This window comes from Chrysemys picta, chromosome 11, assembly GCF_011386835.1.
Source record: "Chrysemys picta bellii isolate R12L10 chromosome 11, ASM1138683v2, whole genome shotgun sequence".
Lineage (NCBI taxonomy): Eukaryota > Metazoa > Chordata > Testudines > Emydidae > Chrysemys > Chrysemys picta.
The window spans coordinates 72,053,535-72,069,822 of NC_088801.1; the positions used below are offsets into that span (position 1 = coordinate 72,053,535).

General features: G+C 55.8%; 1 protein-coding gene across 1 annotated transcript; it reads left to right on the forward strand.

Annotated features, from left to right (window-relative positions):
* The first annotated feature begins 997 nt into the window (after positions 1–997).
* On the forward strand, positions 998–12,779 carry LOC135974252 (E3 ubiquitin-protein ligase TRIM39-like). The gene is made up of 6 exons (XM_065561277.1): positions 998–1,004; positions 2,460–2,570; positions 3,656–3,790; positions 4,461–4,481; positions 4,780–4,806; positions 12,157–12,779. The coding sequence occupies exons 1-6, from the start codon at positions 998–1,000 to the stop codon at positions 12,705–12,707; spliced, it is 852 nt and encodes a 283-aa protein (XP_065417349.1). The 3' UTR covers positions 12,708–12,779.
* The last annotated feature ends 3,509 nt before the right edge of the window (positions 12,780–16,288 follow it).

Below are 16,288 nucleotides of genomic sequence, written 5' to 3' on the forward strand. Positions count from 1 at the left end.
CTGTGGTGGTGTTTTTGTGATAGGTGCACCTGTCTGCATGGAACTAGAGTGAGACCCACCAAACTAATTTACCATATGCCACACTACAGACCAGAGTGAGGTTCAGATCCAACACCTGCAGGTGAAAGGCTCTGTATCTCATTACCAGTTCCCTGAGCCTCCCCTTCCCACAGACATTGGCACTGATGACATGTAGCTTTTAAAAATGCCTTTTCCCAATGTAATTAATGAGGTCTATTCCAGTCTTTGGGCTAGTGGTTTGTTATTTAATATTTGTATATAGCACCGTAAGTGGGGATTGGGGACATGTTTTGTCGATTTTGTATAGCACCGTAAGTGGGGATAGTGCTTTATAAAGAGAATAAATATATCCCCCATATTTCTCTGCACTTACTATCTCAGATCCTGATGCTTCCAAAGTAATGCACATTGGAAAACATAATCCAACTATATGTACAAAACAATGGGAGTTTTGCTCCCTTTGTCAACAGATCGTGTCCACATTCGGGGCACCATTGTTGACAAGATGAGCAATGCACTGTGAGTGTGTATCCCACAGTGCCTGGTGACACCATCTGTCGCTAGGTGTTGTGGGAAGGCGGAAACGGAGCGAGGTGCATCCTGGGATGTGCAAAATGTCCCATCATGCACTGCTTTGTGTCCCAGCCCTCCAATGGTTTCCGGCTTCCTTTTGCGCCGTTTTTCCAACTATCAGTCTTTGCAAGCACGCGACAGCATCTGCAGTGAGAGAGGATGGATCCCGCACTTCTCTCCTATGCGCTGTTAGCTGTCGTGAGGACATTGCACATGGCAGTGCCGTTACTCGCAAAGGTACTGACAGAGAAGGAATTGCAGGCGCCTGAGTGTGATATGGACAGCAGTAACTTATCAATGCTTTTGGCATTCACAGAGCAGCTGCATACGATAGACCGTCGCTTTTGGGCTAGGGAAACAAGCCCTGGTTGGTGGGATCGCATTGTCATGCAGGTGCGGGTTGATGACCAGTGAGTACAGAACTTTAGGATGTGTAAAGCAACCTTCCTGGAGCTATGTGCTGAGCTGGCCCCTGACCTGCGGCGCAAGGACACCGGAATGAGAGCTGCCCTTTCAGTAGAGAAGCATGTTGCAATCGCTGTGTGGAAGCTGGGGAATCCAGACTGCTACCGGTCAGTTGCAAATCAATTTGGAGTGTGGAAGTCCACTGCTGGGGCTGTCTTCCTCCACGTGTGCAGGGCAATAAATCGCATGCTGCTGCAGAGGACTGTGACTCTGGGAAATGTACATGAAATAGTGTCTGGCTTTGCAGAGATGGGTTTCCCTAACTGTGGCGGGACGATTGATGGCGCACACATTACAATTTTAGCGCAAGATCACCTTCCCTCTGAATACATCAGTAGGAAGGGATACTTCTCTGTGGTGTTGCAGGCGTCTGTGGATCACCGTGGGCGTTTCAGAGACATCAATGCAGGCTGGTCTGGAAAGGTGCATGACGCTCGTATCTTCAGGAACAGTGGCCTGTACAGAAAGCTGCAGGCGGGGACTTTCTTTCCAGACCAGAAGATCACAGTGGGGGATGTGGAAATGCGCATAGAAATCCTGGGAGACCCGGCGTACCCCTTACAGCCCTGGCTCATGAAACCTTACACAGGGCCCCTGGACAGCAGCAAGGAGTGGAGCAGGTGCTGCATGATAGTTGAAAGTGTCTTTGGCCATCTGAAAGCTCGCTGGAGGTGTCTCTGTGGCAGGTAGACCTTACTGAGGATAATATTCCTGTGGTCATAGCCACGTGCTGAGCTTTGCATAATCGGTGTGAATCTCAGGGTGAAATGTTTGCTGAGGTGTGGAGCACTGAGGCAGAGCGCTTGGCTGCACAGTTTGAGCAGCCAGATGCTAGGGCTGTCAGAGGAGCCCAGAGGGCGGCTATTAACATCAGAGAGGCTTTGAGGAACCACTTTGACAATGAGGGGCACTAACACATGTCTGCCATGGAGGTGCTTCCCTGGGGCATCCATGTTAAATTTTGGGGCCCAAGATCCATGTGAGAAAATGCTTTAGAAGCCTGTTCCCGATACTGCACTTATTGCTATACGATTTTGTAGAACACAGAATAAAAACATTGTCCCATTAGAAATCTTTCCCTTTATTTATTGTTAAAACCTCACAAGTGTATGGAGCACCAACCCTCATTGTCCAAGCTGTGAGAGAGGGTGGAGTGATGGGGAAACTGAGGAGCACTGTGATGTGAAAAGGAATGTGTGGGCGTGGGGGGGGGGGGGGTTGGCAAAGAATTGTGCATGTGCACATGCTGCAGTGGAGGTCGACCCCAGATCTGTTCAGTCTGCAGATGTATTAAAGACTTGAGCATCTGTGTCTGATCCTCCATAACTTTTATCATCCGCTCTGTCGCTTGCCTAGCAAATGCTGCATTCTCTTTTCTGTCCTGTCTTTCGGCTTCCCAGCACTCTTTGTGTTCCGTAGTCTGTCTCTCATCGCGCTGCAGCACCTCTCTGAACATATCTTCTTTGCTGGGTCTTGGCTTCTTCCTTATCTGCCAAAGCCGGTCGGCAGGGGTGCGTGGTGCGTTCCTCGAGGTCTCGGCTGCTGTGGACAATACATAGAAGAGGGATTGTTACAGGGGATGGATCACTTGATGATTACCTGTTCTGTTCATTCCCTCTGGGGCACCTGGTACTGGCCACTGTCGGAAGACAGGATACTGGGCTAGATGGACCTTTGGTCTGACCCATTATGGCCATTCTTATGTTCTTACATTCCAGCGAATGATTGAAACATTTTGTTAACAAGGGCCTTTTGCAGCTAGTAGCAATCACTTTATCACTAGCTCTGGGCAGGCACACAGCTCCGCAAGCACCCCAGTCATGGTGAGTGTCGGGATCGGGGGGAGGGTGGTTGTGCGTATGGAGAAAACAGTCACGGCTTGCAGTGCAGCTTTGCAGGGAACTCATTCTAAAATTATCCAACTATGGGAGGGTCTCACCCTCTGGATCCAGCCCCCCTCCGTCCCCATTGCCCTGGGGCTGCAGCCGCTGTGTCTGTGTGACCCACCCAGGGGAGGGGATTGCCCTACAGCTCTGGCTGGAGACCCCTCCCTGGGACCAGGCTGGCTTGGGTGATTATTCATGGTGCTGGGGGCCTGTCACCCCAAGGGCCCAGCTGGGACCTGGCCCCAGCTCTGTCAGGGCCCAAAGCCTGTCCCGTGTGATGGGGCCCAGGGGCCTGTGGGGAGAGAGCTGAGTGTCCCAGCCCAGGGCCGAGTGGGGCAGAGTCCCCGTCCCAGAGCCCCCCACCCCATGGGTAGTGACAGGCCCCTTGGAGGCTGAGAGGAGAAGCTGAGGAGAGGCTGGGCCTGGAGAATGGGCCCCTCTCTCAACCCTGGGATCAGCCCCTCCAGGCCCTAGTGGGGACGTGGGACTGGCCGGGTGTGAGGGGAGCCGGGGCTGGCCCTGCCCAGGCTGGGTTTTCTCTCTGGATGGAGAGAGGCCCTCAGTCCCCAGGCCGGCCCCGGCAGATGGTGCAGGCACTAAATTCCCTGGGCAGCAGAGGTCATAGCCTCGTTAGCCCTGCCTGTGGCCCAGCTCCTACCTGCTCCCCATCTGGCTCTGGGGGGCAGGAACTTAGGGCTGACGAGGGGGAGGAATAAACACACGTCTCTGCAGGGGAGAGAAGGCGACGTCACCGCATCCAGCGCCCGAGTTCCCTGAGCTGGAAAAGAGAATCCGGGATTTCCCGCGAGAGAACAATCTCCAGGAGGCTGTTACGGGATACCTGGGTAAGGGGCGCTGCTGGGGGATTGTCTCTCGTTGTATTGGAGCAGGGCAGGGGAAGGGATTTGGCCCAGCAGGTTGGGCCCATATTACTCGTGGATCGGAGCTTAATTCAGAGCACTGTGACTGCCCAGCTCAGAGGGGCCCAGATCCCGGGAGAGCCCTGGGGGTCCCAGCTTCCCTGGCTGCTCAGAGCAGAGCCCAAAGGGGAAGATTTCAGGAGAGCAGATAATTCATAATCATGAATCTGTGTGCCCAGCGCTGCCTCCCGCTCTCTCCCTGGTTATCTGAGCGCAGGGGCTGATGCTCTTGGTTAACGTGAGACGTTATCACAGACTCAAGGCCGGATTCCCGCCTCCCTGACTGACACCAGCTGAGCATCAGGGCCCTCGTGTTTGAGCACCTTGGGCCAGACTTTCAAAGTTATTTAGGTGTCTGGTGGGAACCTCCAAAGCTCCTACTCCTATGGACTTGCCTAACCTGCTTCAGCACATTTGAAAATCCCACTCAGTGACTACCTGCATCTTTAGGTGCCTAAATATCTAGGAGAAGCTCCCTCCTTTTGCCTTGGTCGCCAGCCTGTGCTGGGATATTGTATCAGCTTGAAAGAGCTGTGGCTCTAGTAGTGGTGAGACAGGGGTTGTGGCTAATTACTCTCTCTCTCTCTCCTTCCAGAGGGGCTGGCTGCAGAGAGAGGTGAGACTCCTGGGTCGCTGTGCTAGGGCAGGGCACGACAGCTGCTGGGAGCCTGTTCCCCTGTCTGGAGCAGCCCCTGGGCTGGGCGGGTGTGACGGGATCTGCACGGGGGAGAAACCCAGCCGGGAAACATAGGACAGAAAAGCCGAGGGGGAGTTGGAGCCTGTTGAGCCCTGGTCTGTTGTGAGATGGTGCAGAGCCGGGTGCTGTGGGGAGGGGCCGTGTACGTACCTGATCCCCGCTCCGGGTGACTCTGCTGTGTGAATTCTCACCTCTCTTTCTCTGCTGGTTGTTCCAGGACTCAGAAGAGCCCAAGGATTTGCAGGTAACTGTGGTCAATTCTGTATCAATGACTCCAGCCCCCTCCCTTGGAAGAGATTCACTCCCTGCAGCTGCTCCTGGCACCACCCCCCAGTGGTGCCTGCAACCTGGGCTCCCTTCTGGGCAGGGCCATAGGTCCTGGGAGACGCGCTGGCTAGGCCCAGGGTCTCCAGGGGCAGCTCTAGGCACCAGCAAAGCAAGCACATGCTTGGGGCAGCCCATTTGCAGGAGCGGCAGGGATCCAGCATGGGAGGTGAGAGCCAACAGGGGGCCCTGGGAGCTGTAGTTCCTTGGTTAGCTCCCTGCCTATAGGGCCAGCCCTGGAGCAGGGAAAGAACTACGTTTCCCAGCATTCCCTTGGCCACTAGCAACAGGAAAGAGGGGAAGTTAGTGAGGAAGCTGAGACCTCATGCTGCAGCCTGCTGTGAATGGAGAGCTGCACTGTGAGTAGGGATTCCATATTTTAACATTCAAAAAATAGGAGACTCCACGGGGAGGGAGGGTAGCCCCACCCTGCCCCCATCCACCCCCTCTGACTACCCCCCACAGAAACACCAACCCATCCAACCCCCCTGCTCCCTGTCCCCTGATCACCCCCTCCTGTGACCCCTGCCCCAACTGCCCCCCAGGACCCCACCCCCTATGCAAGCGTCGCTGCTCCTTGTCCCCTGATTGCCCCCTCCCGGGACCTCACCCCCATCTAAGCCTCCCTTCTCCTTGTCCCCAACTGCCCCCTCCTGAGACCCCCCCCCCCCAACTTCCCCCCAGGACCCCACCTCCTACCTGTCCCGTGACAAACCCCTGGGACTCCCATGCCTATCCAACTGCTGCCTGTCCCCTGATTGCCCCCCCAAACCCCTGACCCATCTAACCTCCCCTTCTCCCTGCCCCTGACTGCCACCCCGAACCTCCGCCCCATCCAACTGCCTCTGCTCCCTGTCCCTTGATTGCTCCCCCGGAACCGCCTACCCCTTCTCCAACCCCCTTATCGTACCACTCAGACCAGCGTGTTCCCCTGCGGAGCCACAGTCCCGTCCCCCCCCCGCCCCAGCACCTGCCTTCCAGATTTGAACACCTCAAAATTCAGGAGTGCTCAAGCTCAGCTTGGGCGGCTGTTACTTCATTTTTCCCAAATCAAATATACTGATCCACTGTAACTTGCTATAGAAAAAGTAGGATAAAATTGAGCAAGAAATGCTTCCTAGGGGTTATTAGGACTGGAATTGCTATTGTCAACAGCCATTGCCTTTTGTTTGTTTGTTTGTTTGTTTGTTTAAAAGGAAGACAGTGATATCGCATTGGCAAATTCCCCATAGAAAGAAAGAGTGGAACAAAAGAATAATAAAGGCACCTCAACTTTTCCTCATTTATGGAGGAGAGTCTTATAATTTGCATCCAGATATCCTCCAATCACACAAGCTGAAAATTGTTCCACTTCACTGCAGTTCTGTAACCATATGGGAACCAATCCTGTCTGTGTTCTGTGCACATCTAAAATTCCTGCTGAATGACCTGCCCTGGGAGTGAGTTACCAGTGACCCAGGGCTGTGGATGAAGGAGGGTGCAGGTGGGGGGAAAGAGGGGAGAGCCCAGGGCTCGGGCGGCGGGGGGTGCGGCAAGGAGCCTAGGGCTGGGACGGGGTGCAGCCAAAATTTTTTTTTCTTGGGGCAGCAAAAATCCTAGAGCCGGCCCTGATTGGTGCTGGTCCTGCGCTCGCTGCCAGAGCTCCCAGCCCCTGACCCAGCCCGGCCTGTTGTCCCAGCGCTGACCCCTGCCCTGCAGGTGGGGACCCTGCTGCTTTGCCTGGCCGAGCCCCCCTCTCTGCCGCTGCCTCTGTCTCTGCGCTCGCAGGCTCAGCCTGTGCCAGGGCCAATGTGGCGCTGCTGGGGCCGCTCCTTCCCTCGGCACCTGGATTCTCTGTGTCTGGGGCAAATGGCCGGGCGAGGGGGCAGGGATCTGCTCAGAGACACATGCCCTGTGCTGCACCCAGAGGGCAGAGACCAGGCAGGGCCATGCAGCAAAGTGCCACCACGCTGGGATTAACCCTTTCCTTCCACCCACCCCACCAGCCCCCGACCGGTCAGTGCCACTCGACTGCCCGCGCTCTGATCCCTGGGACCTGGGTCCAGCAGCTCGGGGGAGTCACTGGGTGAATGTGTGGGGCAGTAACCAGGGCTCCCTGCACTCCTGGGTCTCCGTGTGCAATGGGGAAGGCCCTGCACTGTCACGCAGCCCTTAGGGGCTGGGCAGTGAGTGTTATTATTGGTATCACGCCCACGAGTGCGCCAGGCGCTGCAGAGACAGAACAAGGGGCTGCCGGCCCTGGAGGGCTCCCGGTCGGAGTGTGGAGCAGGCCCCGCAAATGCTGAGGTGGTGCCAGGATCCCAGTGCACCCTGATGCTTGTCCAGCTGGGTCTGACAGTATTGTAGTGACCCTGCTGGTGCCGTGCTGGGCCCTGGGCCACCCCAGTTCAGCATCCAGCCATCAGGGGGCTCAGGACCTCCAGGGCAGGGCAGGGGCAGCCAGAGGGCAGGGGGAGCAGGCTCAGACAGCCACAGGCTGCAGGGAAGAGGGATCCGCCGGGAAGCTGGGATGGGGAGGCCAGAAGTCAGGTGGGAGGCACCACCCTGTGCTCAGCTGCTCCAGGTTCACACTCAGGGATGCAGGCTCCATTGGGCCCACGCAGACAGACCGGAGAGAGGGAGGCTTTGTCCGCATGGGGAACGGGCAGCAGTTCTGTTAAATGGGGGGCACTTGTGCCGACTCATCATGGTGTGGCACCCCCAAACTCCCCCTCAGCTGGCTCTGGGTGGCCCAGCCTCAGTTTACCCTCTTCAGCACTCCTTAAACTGCTCCACACAGTCCAAAAGCTCTGAGACAAAAGTCCCCTGCTGGGGTCCACTCTGAGTTCAATTAAACCCCAAAATAAAATCTTTTCCTTCACTCTGCTCCAGCCTCTGGCTTTACCTCAAGGCCCTCACTCTCCTTGAGTCAGGAGCCCCCATCCCTCCTTCCCAGAGCTGGGTTCAGGTCAGACTGTACCTCTATTCCCTGCAGCCCTCACGTGCAGGGCTCCGTCTTCATTCAGCTGCTGTTTCTATCAATATCTTCTCTAACAGCTCCTCTCTTTAGGCTCACCCCTTCCAGGCTCCTTGCTCTGGGAGCTCTCCTGGGGTTCCCTCTCCTCAGCGGCTTCCTGTTTCTGGGATCCCTTCAGCTGAGCCTGGGTAACCCTTTATCAGGCTCATTAGCTGTTTAGCTGCCAACCAGCCACCTAGGGATTTAATTACTTCCAGGGTGGGGCTGGATTGGCTGGTTCTTCCTTACAGGAGCCTGTCATAGGTAGGCTTGGCCCTGACTCCCCATAAAGGGCCGGCCCCCATAACCTCCGGTCCCCCAAAGCCAACCTCTTCCTAAAGGCAGGCTTGACCGTGGCTAACACTTGGTTGTGTTCTGCAGCCAGGGGACACTTCCTGGCCGGCTGCCACAAGGAAACCTACAAGGCCCTTGGCCATATTTTTATTCTTGTCACTGAATTGTGAAAAAATGAAGAGACCAGGAGTTGTGTTCCCCACAGTCCTGTGTAGTTCATGTGGTGGGCAAAATCCCCCCTAGTCTTCAGCCCGGCGTAGTTCAGAACAGCTTGTACTCTGTAAGTCAGAGTCTCCTCTGGCCGTAGCAGAGGTAGGCAATAGCACCCGGCTTCCACCATTGCCCTCATCCTGCTGAGGGAGATATGCACTGTCTACAGAGCTTCCCTCTCAGCCAGATACACACCAGGTGTGTCCATCACAAGGCCCTGTAATGCTCTGCCAGGTCTGGCTGGGGTCTGTTACACACAGCGCCACCTCCTGGCTGCACAGTACAATACAGGTTAGACTTCCCCGAGAATTGGTAACTGGCCTCAGGCTGCCACAAGGTCCCTGCAACAGCCGCCCCCAGGACACTCATACCCCTCCCCCCCAAGTGACGTTTGTCTTTCACTCAGATAGCTCCTTATTAGCATCTCTAATTACTGCTGAGCACAGCTTTTATTCCTGCAGCCTTGAGTAAATGAACTCTGGGAGCCCATTTCAGATCCAATTCTGTCCACATGACAGGATGGACTTCGTTTTAGCCTCGGTCTGGTTGGGGTTTGTGTTGCTCTTTCAGGTCTCTCGGGGGAGAGGTCCCCAGTCTTTTCCTTTTCTATTTCAACTTCCTCCTGGACGTGTGTTTTTATGGTGGCTTTTCCCTCCCGCAGGTGGAATCCCCACCTCAGACAGTCCATCTTCCACACGATGGTCCTGTACCTCTGCACCCACCGCAGCGCTGTCCTTGTCTCCAGCCGGCTGGCGTAGCTCGCTGCTCAGCAGCTCTGTTTTGTGGAGACGCTGCGCCTGCTCTCTCTGGCATAATTTCATCTCTTTCTACAAGACCTCTGGGCTCTCCTGCTTCGTATGCGTCTCAGAGCCGGGCTTCGTTCCACACTCGATCTTAAGCTGGTTCTGGAGCTCAGTCAGCTCTTTCTGCAATAACAAACACTGCTGTCCCCCGGTCACCTTCCAGTGCTGAGACGGGCCAGTTCCTGCTCCGCTGGATGGCTTGGGCTGAGATCCAGTCCCTTGTCAGCGCATCTCCTCTAGCCCCTGCCGGGGCTCAGCCTTTGGGCCTGGGGGTGTTCAGCTGTGCGAGGCCCTCTGCCCTGCTCCCCTCGGCTGCAGCAACCTTTTCTTCTTGCTCTCTCCAGGCCATTCGTGGGTGGGTTTGCTGGGTCCCTGTAGAGGACACAGCCACTAGGGCAGCTTCCCTTATAGCCAGCACCTCTGTATCTGTGCCCATCGACATCTAGCCCTTCAGTGGGTGATCAGCTTGTTCCCCTAAAAAGCCTCCCAGGACACCCCCTGCATCACTCCCCTCCCCTGTGTAAATGCAGCCTCCTGGTGATGTATTGCTGGGCTCTCTCTCTTATCGCACTCACCAGAGCCCTCAGCCTGCACCTCGGCCCCCTCCTGAGCCATCAGCTTTAGTCTGTCTAGTTCTGTAACTAGTTCCAGGAGCTGTTCCTTCTCCTGTCTTAGGAAACGTCTACATCTGAGCTAAGAGGTGCGATGCCCAGCTCGTGTAGACGTAACTGAGCCAGCTCCTAACAATAGCCGTGTGGCTAGGGCAGCGCAGGTGGCAGCTTCAGCCACTGCCTGAGGACAACGCCCCCCAGCCCCCTTGGTACGTACTCAGCCAGCTGCCCTGAGCTGCCCTTCCTAGCCGGGCTACACGGCTACCTTCAGCATGCTGGCCTGAGCAGAGCTAGCGCAGGCAGGGCCGGCTTTAGGCCAATTCCACCAATTCCCCCGAATCGGGCCCCGCGCTTAAGAGGGCCCCGCGCCCAGTGGCAGGGCTGCGCAGAGTGGGGGGCAAGTGGCAGAGAATCCCTTCCCTGACTAGAGGCACCTTTTTAATTATTACTCACCCAGCGGCGCTCCAGGTCTTTGGCAGCAGGTCCTTCACTCGCTCCGGATCTTTGGGGGCACTTTGGCGGCGGGTCCTTCAGTGCCGCCGAAGACCCGGAGTGAGTGAAGGACCCGCCGCCAAAGACTAGGAGCGCGGCCTGGTGAGTACAAGCCCCACGTGGTTTTTTTACGTGGTTTTTTTTTTTTTTTTTAGTCATCCCTGTCGGGGCCCCGTCGAAACTGTTCAAATCGGGCCCCGCACTTCCTAAAGCCGGCCCTGAGCGCAGGTACGTCTACATGAGCTGGGAATCGCCTCTCCCAGCTCAGATGCAGACAGACCCTCAGTTCCAGCTTCTCCAACTTTCTTCCTTCTGACCGGTGTGGCAGGATCCTGAGTCCCAGCAAACCCTTCCCTAGTTTCCCAGCCACACCACTCACATCCTGCAGCCCATTCTGGGGCCCCTCCTTCACTAGGCCTAGGGCTTGTTCAAGCCCTTCCCGTTTTGGCTCCTGGGTAACTTTCCTCTTTTGGCTCATTTTCTACCCTGGCTGCCTGCAGCTTGGCTGCCTTGAGACTGTTGCTCCCCATCTGCCTGTTGCTTTGCGCCTCCCTTGGCTGAACTATTTTGGTCTCCTCTGGGGCCAGGGCTCCTGGGCCCGGGGTATTGGCCATTCCAACTGCCGCGTCCTCCCTGCGGTCTGGTGCCTGGCACTTGGTACATTCAGCAGCTGTGAATTTCTCCTGCAGCCCTCTGCCCCCCTGGGGCATGCCCTTCTCCTCTCTCCCTTCCTTGCATCTGCCCCTCTGCTCAACCCCCCCGTCCCTCCTAGTGACTACCCCTTCCCTCACTCCCCCGTTGCCCCCTGGGGTCTACCCCACCCCTTGCCCCCCTTTTACTCCCCTTGTCACCTGCACCTTCCCCCCACCCCTCCTTTTACCCTGGATGCAGCCTCTCCGTCTACTACCCCTCTGCCTCCCTAGTGCCTGCCCCTCTGTTCATCCCTTGTGTCCCCTGGTGTGAGCCCCTTCCCTCTCCCCCCTCTGTGCCCCAGTGCAGCTCCCCCCTTCTCCTGACCCTCTTTGGCCCTGGTGCCCACCCATCCCATGTCTCTCTTTCTCCCTTGGCACAAGCCCTGCCCCTCACTCATGCTCTACGGCCCTGGTGCCTGCCCCTCCTCTTCCTCCTTACCTCCCCTGTGCCCCCCTTCCCACCACCCTCTGCCCCCCTGGCACTTGCTCCTCTCCTCACCCCCCCAACCCCCTGGCATCTGCCCCGCCTCTTGCCCTCCTCAGTCCACTGATGACTGCCCCTGCTCTAGCCAGCCCCTCTGTCCACGGGATCCTGCCTCACTCTGTCCCCCTGGTGCTGCCCATTCACTCCCCCCCCATTGTCTTGGCACCTGCCCCACTCCTCATCCCCCACACCCCTAGCACCTGTCTGACCCCTTGATCCCCCCTGCCCCATTGGAGCGCCCCCATTCCCTCACACCCCTCTGCCCCCTGGTGCCCATCCCTTTCCCTGGCTTCCCTGTGCCCCTGGGATCTGTCCCCTTCTTCTCCCCTGGTGCCCACCCCTCCCCTCATCCCCCGCAGCCCCTGGAACCTGCCCCTCCCTTCACCCCCCTCTGTCCTCCTGGTGCTTGCTCCTCTTGCCCCCCATTGCCCTTGTGCCTGCCCCCCTCTGCCCCTCCAGGTGCCTCTGCCCCGTCACCTGCCCCTCCCCTTCCCTCTCGCAGCATCAGCCTGTCCCCTCCCCTCCCCCGCTGACACCTTCCCACCCCTGCCCCGCTCCCCCTCCCCTGACTCCCCTCAGCCAACAGCCCCCCTCCCCACTCAGCGATTAACGGGGATGCAGGTTAAATTCCCTTTGATCCCAGTGACCGGCCCCTGCCCCCAGCACTGACTCTGTGACTCTTTCCCCAGTGGACATGACTCTGGATCCAGACACGGCAAATCCCCACCTCATCCTGTCTGAGGATCGAAAACATGTGAGGTACGGAGACACATGCCAGGATCTGCCTGACAACCCTGAGAGATTTGGTACGTGTCCCATTGTCCTGGGTGCTGAGGGGTTTGCGGGCGGGCGGCGTTACTGGGAGGTGGAGGTGGGAGACAAGACGAGATGGGCTCAGGGGGTTTGTAGGGAATACGTGAGCAGGAAGGGGCTGGTCACAGCATCACCTGGGAATGGATACTGGGTCGTGTGGCTGAGGGATGGAGGGTACAAGACCTGTACCTCCCCCATGCTCCCCCTCCCTGTGAGCGTCAGGCCCTGGCGGGTGGGGATTTTCCTGGACTATGAGGCAGGCGAGGTCTCATTTTACAATGTGACTGACAGGTCCCTTCTCTTCACTTTCACCGACACCTTCTCCAGGACACTCTGCCCTTGTTTCTGTCCTGGTCTCAATGCTGAGGGTACAAACGCGGCTTCCCTGATAATCTGCCCGGTCTCAGCTCAGGCCAGAGGGAATTAGGGTGGCCAGGTGTCCGGTTTGGAACCATACACCTGGTTGAAAAGAGACCCTCTCCAGCCCAGTGAAAATGAGCGAGTGAGTGAGGGTGGGGGAGAGCAAGCGACAAGGGATGGGGGTGGAGTGAGCGGGGCGGGACCTCAGAGAAGGGGGTTCGGTTTCGTTTGGTCAGAAAGTTGGCAACCCGGGAGGGAATCTGTGTCCCTGACAGTGACCCTGCGGCAGAGACTGGCCCTCCCAGTGCTGACCAGCCCCCAGGCCTGTTCCCGGGGGATGGTCTAAAGGGCATCACCTGTCTGACCCCCCTCCCCGTCCCCTCTCAGTTCCCAGCCCCAGGCCTGTGAGCTGGGGGAGGCGAGAGGGGAAGAGAAGGGGGAAGCCGCCTGCTGGGCTGTGGGGGCTGGGGTGTGGATGGGTGGGTGCAATGTTGGGTGGATGCTGAGAGTCAGGAAGGGAAGAGTCCAGATCACCGGAGGAAGATGGGGGCGGGATGCAAGAAGAGGGAGGGGAGAGAGGCCCCAAGGAGGAAGCCCCTGGCAGAAATGACAGAGGGGGGAAGAGGAGCCCAGTGAGTGCGACAGGGCCAGTGAGCGACAGGAAGGTCCCGGCATTTCCTGCCCTGGGGGCGTCTCTGCCCACGGAGGGGAGTGAAACGGTCCCAGGGGGCAGGAGTGAGAGCGCCGGGGCCCTGCTGTACGGGCTGCTCTGCGTGTGTGTGTGGCGGGGGTGGGGAAGAGCTGGGGAAGGGGATTTGGTGGCTGGGCCAGGGGACATGGAGTGAGAGCCCAGCCCCAGGGCTGTGTGACCAATGGGCCCAGGCTGGATGTATGGAACCCACTTGCTGGAAGGAGCCCAGGCAGCTTCTCCCCCTATTCCCTTGCTCCTCCCTTGTGCAGTGTGAGACGGCTCCCAGCGCAGGGCGAGACTGGTAAGAAATACTGAGCGGCAGCTAGTGGTTGTTGCTGCCCCTCAGACTACCCCGTCCCCTGTCCCGGGGTAGCGGATGGTGACGGACGGGAATCAGTCACTCCTGTCAGAATTTCTACCCCTGTGAAACCTCAATGGAAAATATGGAGAGAAACAAAAATGAGAAATTGTTCTAATTTAGAAAATGTAATTATGCAAGATTGAAATACAAGAATATTTTAATTTCCATTTCAACAGTATTTCAAAAACAAGCATCTAACCATATTTTTATAAATGGAATTCTTTACATTTATTTTTGATTGTTCACTCAAATCTACATTAAAGTTTATCTTCTCTATATAGCATCACTTGTATTTCAACTGCATCATTTCAAGAAATTGAAAATATTTATCCTAACAATGTAATTATTAAACTGTCAAACTGGGTTGTTCAGTTACAATGTACATGTGTCAGAAACATCACAACTACACAAACGTGCAGCTCCTCTCTCTCTCTCTCTCTCACTTCTTTTTGTCTTGACTGATTCCCTCTGGGAGGCAGGGCACATGCACCTGCCTCCTGCAGGGCTCACACTGCACCTCTGAAAAGTAATACAGTAACTCCCCACTTAACGTCCTCTCGCTTAACGTTGTTTCGATCTTACATCCCTGCTCCATTACAAACATGCTTGTTTAAATTTGTGCAATGCTTCGCTATAACGTCGTTTGGCCGCCTGCTTTGTCCACGGCTGGCAGCCCACCTATGCCCCCCCCCCACCCCACAGCGCCTCCCGCCCGCTGGCAGACCCCGCGGATCAGCGCCTTCCCCCTGCTCCCCCGACCTCCTGCCTGCAGCAATCAGCTGTCTTGTAGCGTTCAGGAGGCAGGGGAGGGAGGGAAGGGGGAGGCTGCCTGTCTTGTCCTCACTCCTCCCCCCAGCCTCCTGAATGCTACAAGACAGCTGATTGCTACGGGCAGGAGGCAGGGGGAAGGCGCTGATCTGCGGGGTCTGCCAGCGGGTGGGAGGCACTGGGGGGGCGAAAGGGAGCTGATGGGGGGCTGCCAGCCTGTTTAATACCTGTATTAAATTGCTTGTTTAAAATTGTTTAAAATGTATATAATGCCTTTTGTCGGGCAAAAAAAAAAAAAAATCCCTGGAACCTAACCCCACCTATTTACATTAATTCTTCTGGGGAAATTGGATTAGCTTAACATAGTTTCGTTTAAAGTCGCATTTTTCAGAAACATTAAATTAGGAGTTACTGTAGATGAAAAAAATGATGACACAGACTAGAGTTAATTAACCAAACATTTCAGTGAACTCACAAAAGATTATATAATAATATTCCTAGAACTTCTGCTAGAATTAATTCATGTGATTTGTAACTTTCTAGCTACATATAATCGGTAATTAGGATATGACCTCCCCTTCCTTGGTCTTCTTCTCACATCAATTAACAAACCTGGTCCCCAACCTCAAATGCTATTTTCCTATATATAGAAATCTCTTCTACCAAATCCTTTTGTGTTTGTTTTTCTTAGCCAATGTGCTGTCAGTGTCCACTGTTGATTTTAATGGGCTCTTTGTGTTCTTGGTTATCATCCAGGACACAACAAATGTAATTTGGTAGAGAAATAGAGCGGGGGGGGGGGATACGGCTTTTGTTGATGTTCTCAGGATTCCGCCGGCAGGTCGGTCACAGACGGATGCTCCGAGTTGGCAGCTCAGCCATGAAAGCCATTACCCTGGGCCTCAGACTCCTCTTCCGGTCTGTGGTCTGGGACATCATCTGACGGGTCTGGTCCCTCTCCTCTCCAGTGTCCCTTAGGCAGGGCAGAGCCGGATGGGCCGTCTTCTCTTCCTGTGCTGGTGCCGTGTGGGTGTCTGGTCTTAGGATCAAATGGAAAGCCAGGAAAGAGCGCGGGAGAGAGACAGAATGACAAATAGTGGGGGTAGATTGACCACACAAGGGAAGGGGAGACAGAGCAGGATCTCACATGTCTCCAGCTGGTGTGTCTGCTGGTCTGGCAGTGCTGGCTGGGTGTTCCCACTGATGTGCAGAGGTCTGGGCTTCATGATGATGTGATGACTTTTGAGATCCCCGGGTGAAGGACAAAGTCCCTGGGGTGGTGGTGACAGTTGCCCCCCTCTGGAAATCCCACAGTCCCTCCACATGTTCCTGCCCCGCAAAGTATCTTTTGAAGGGCCCTGAAAGAGGGTGATGGACAGAATCATCCATCCTCTCGTTCTTCTGTTTGCCAATTAGGCCTCACTTCCAATTTTTGGCCCTTTAACTTCTGGTTCCCAAGTCTTTTTGTTTACCAGAGATGGTCTCAACACCATCCTTCAGGTGCATCAGAAAAGCCCTGCTTGTTTAGACTCATTTAGTTTTTCTGTTTTTCACTTTTACTGTTTTTTTTGTAAACAGTCTCATGTAACAGGCTGAGTTGGACTTTCGTTACCTTTTCCCTTCGGTGTTTATTATTGCAGGTGATTAAACCATTTCAGAACCTTCCATCCACTTTCCCATAGTTAGGCCTACCTCAGCTCTGAGCCTAATAGGCCCCAACTATGACAACAGCGTCACCTCATCCTTCTGTGTCCTGGTCATGGATCCAGAGGATCTGTGCTGTGCCCCCACAGGAGCCCCTTCTGTGTGGCAGACCCCCAGGGGGTCT

Excerpts from the sequence above, each read along its gene's own strand:
- LOC135974252 (XM_065561277.1), top strand. Across the intron at positions 3,791-4,460 it reads GGCTGTTACGGGATACCTGG|AGGGGCTGGCTGCAGAGAGA; the intron begins GTAAGGGGCGCT and ends CTCTCCTTCCAG. Across the intron at positions 4,807-12,156 it reads AAGAGCCCAAGGATTTGCAG|TGGACATGACTCTGGATCCA; the intron begins GTAACTGTGGTC and ends CTCTTTCCCCAG.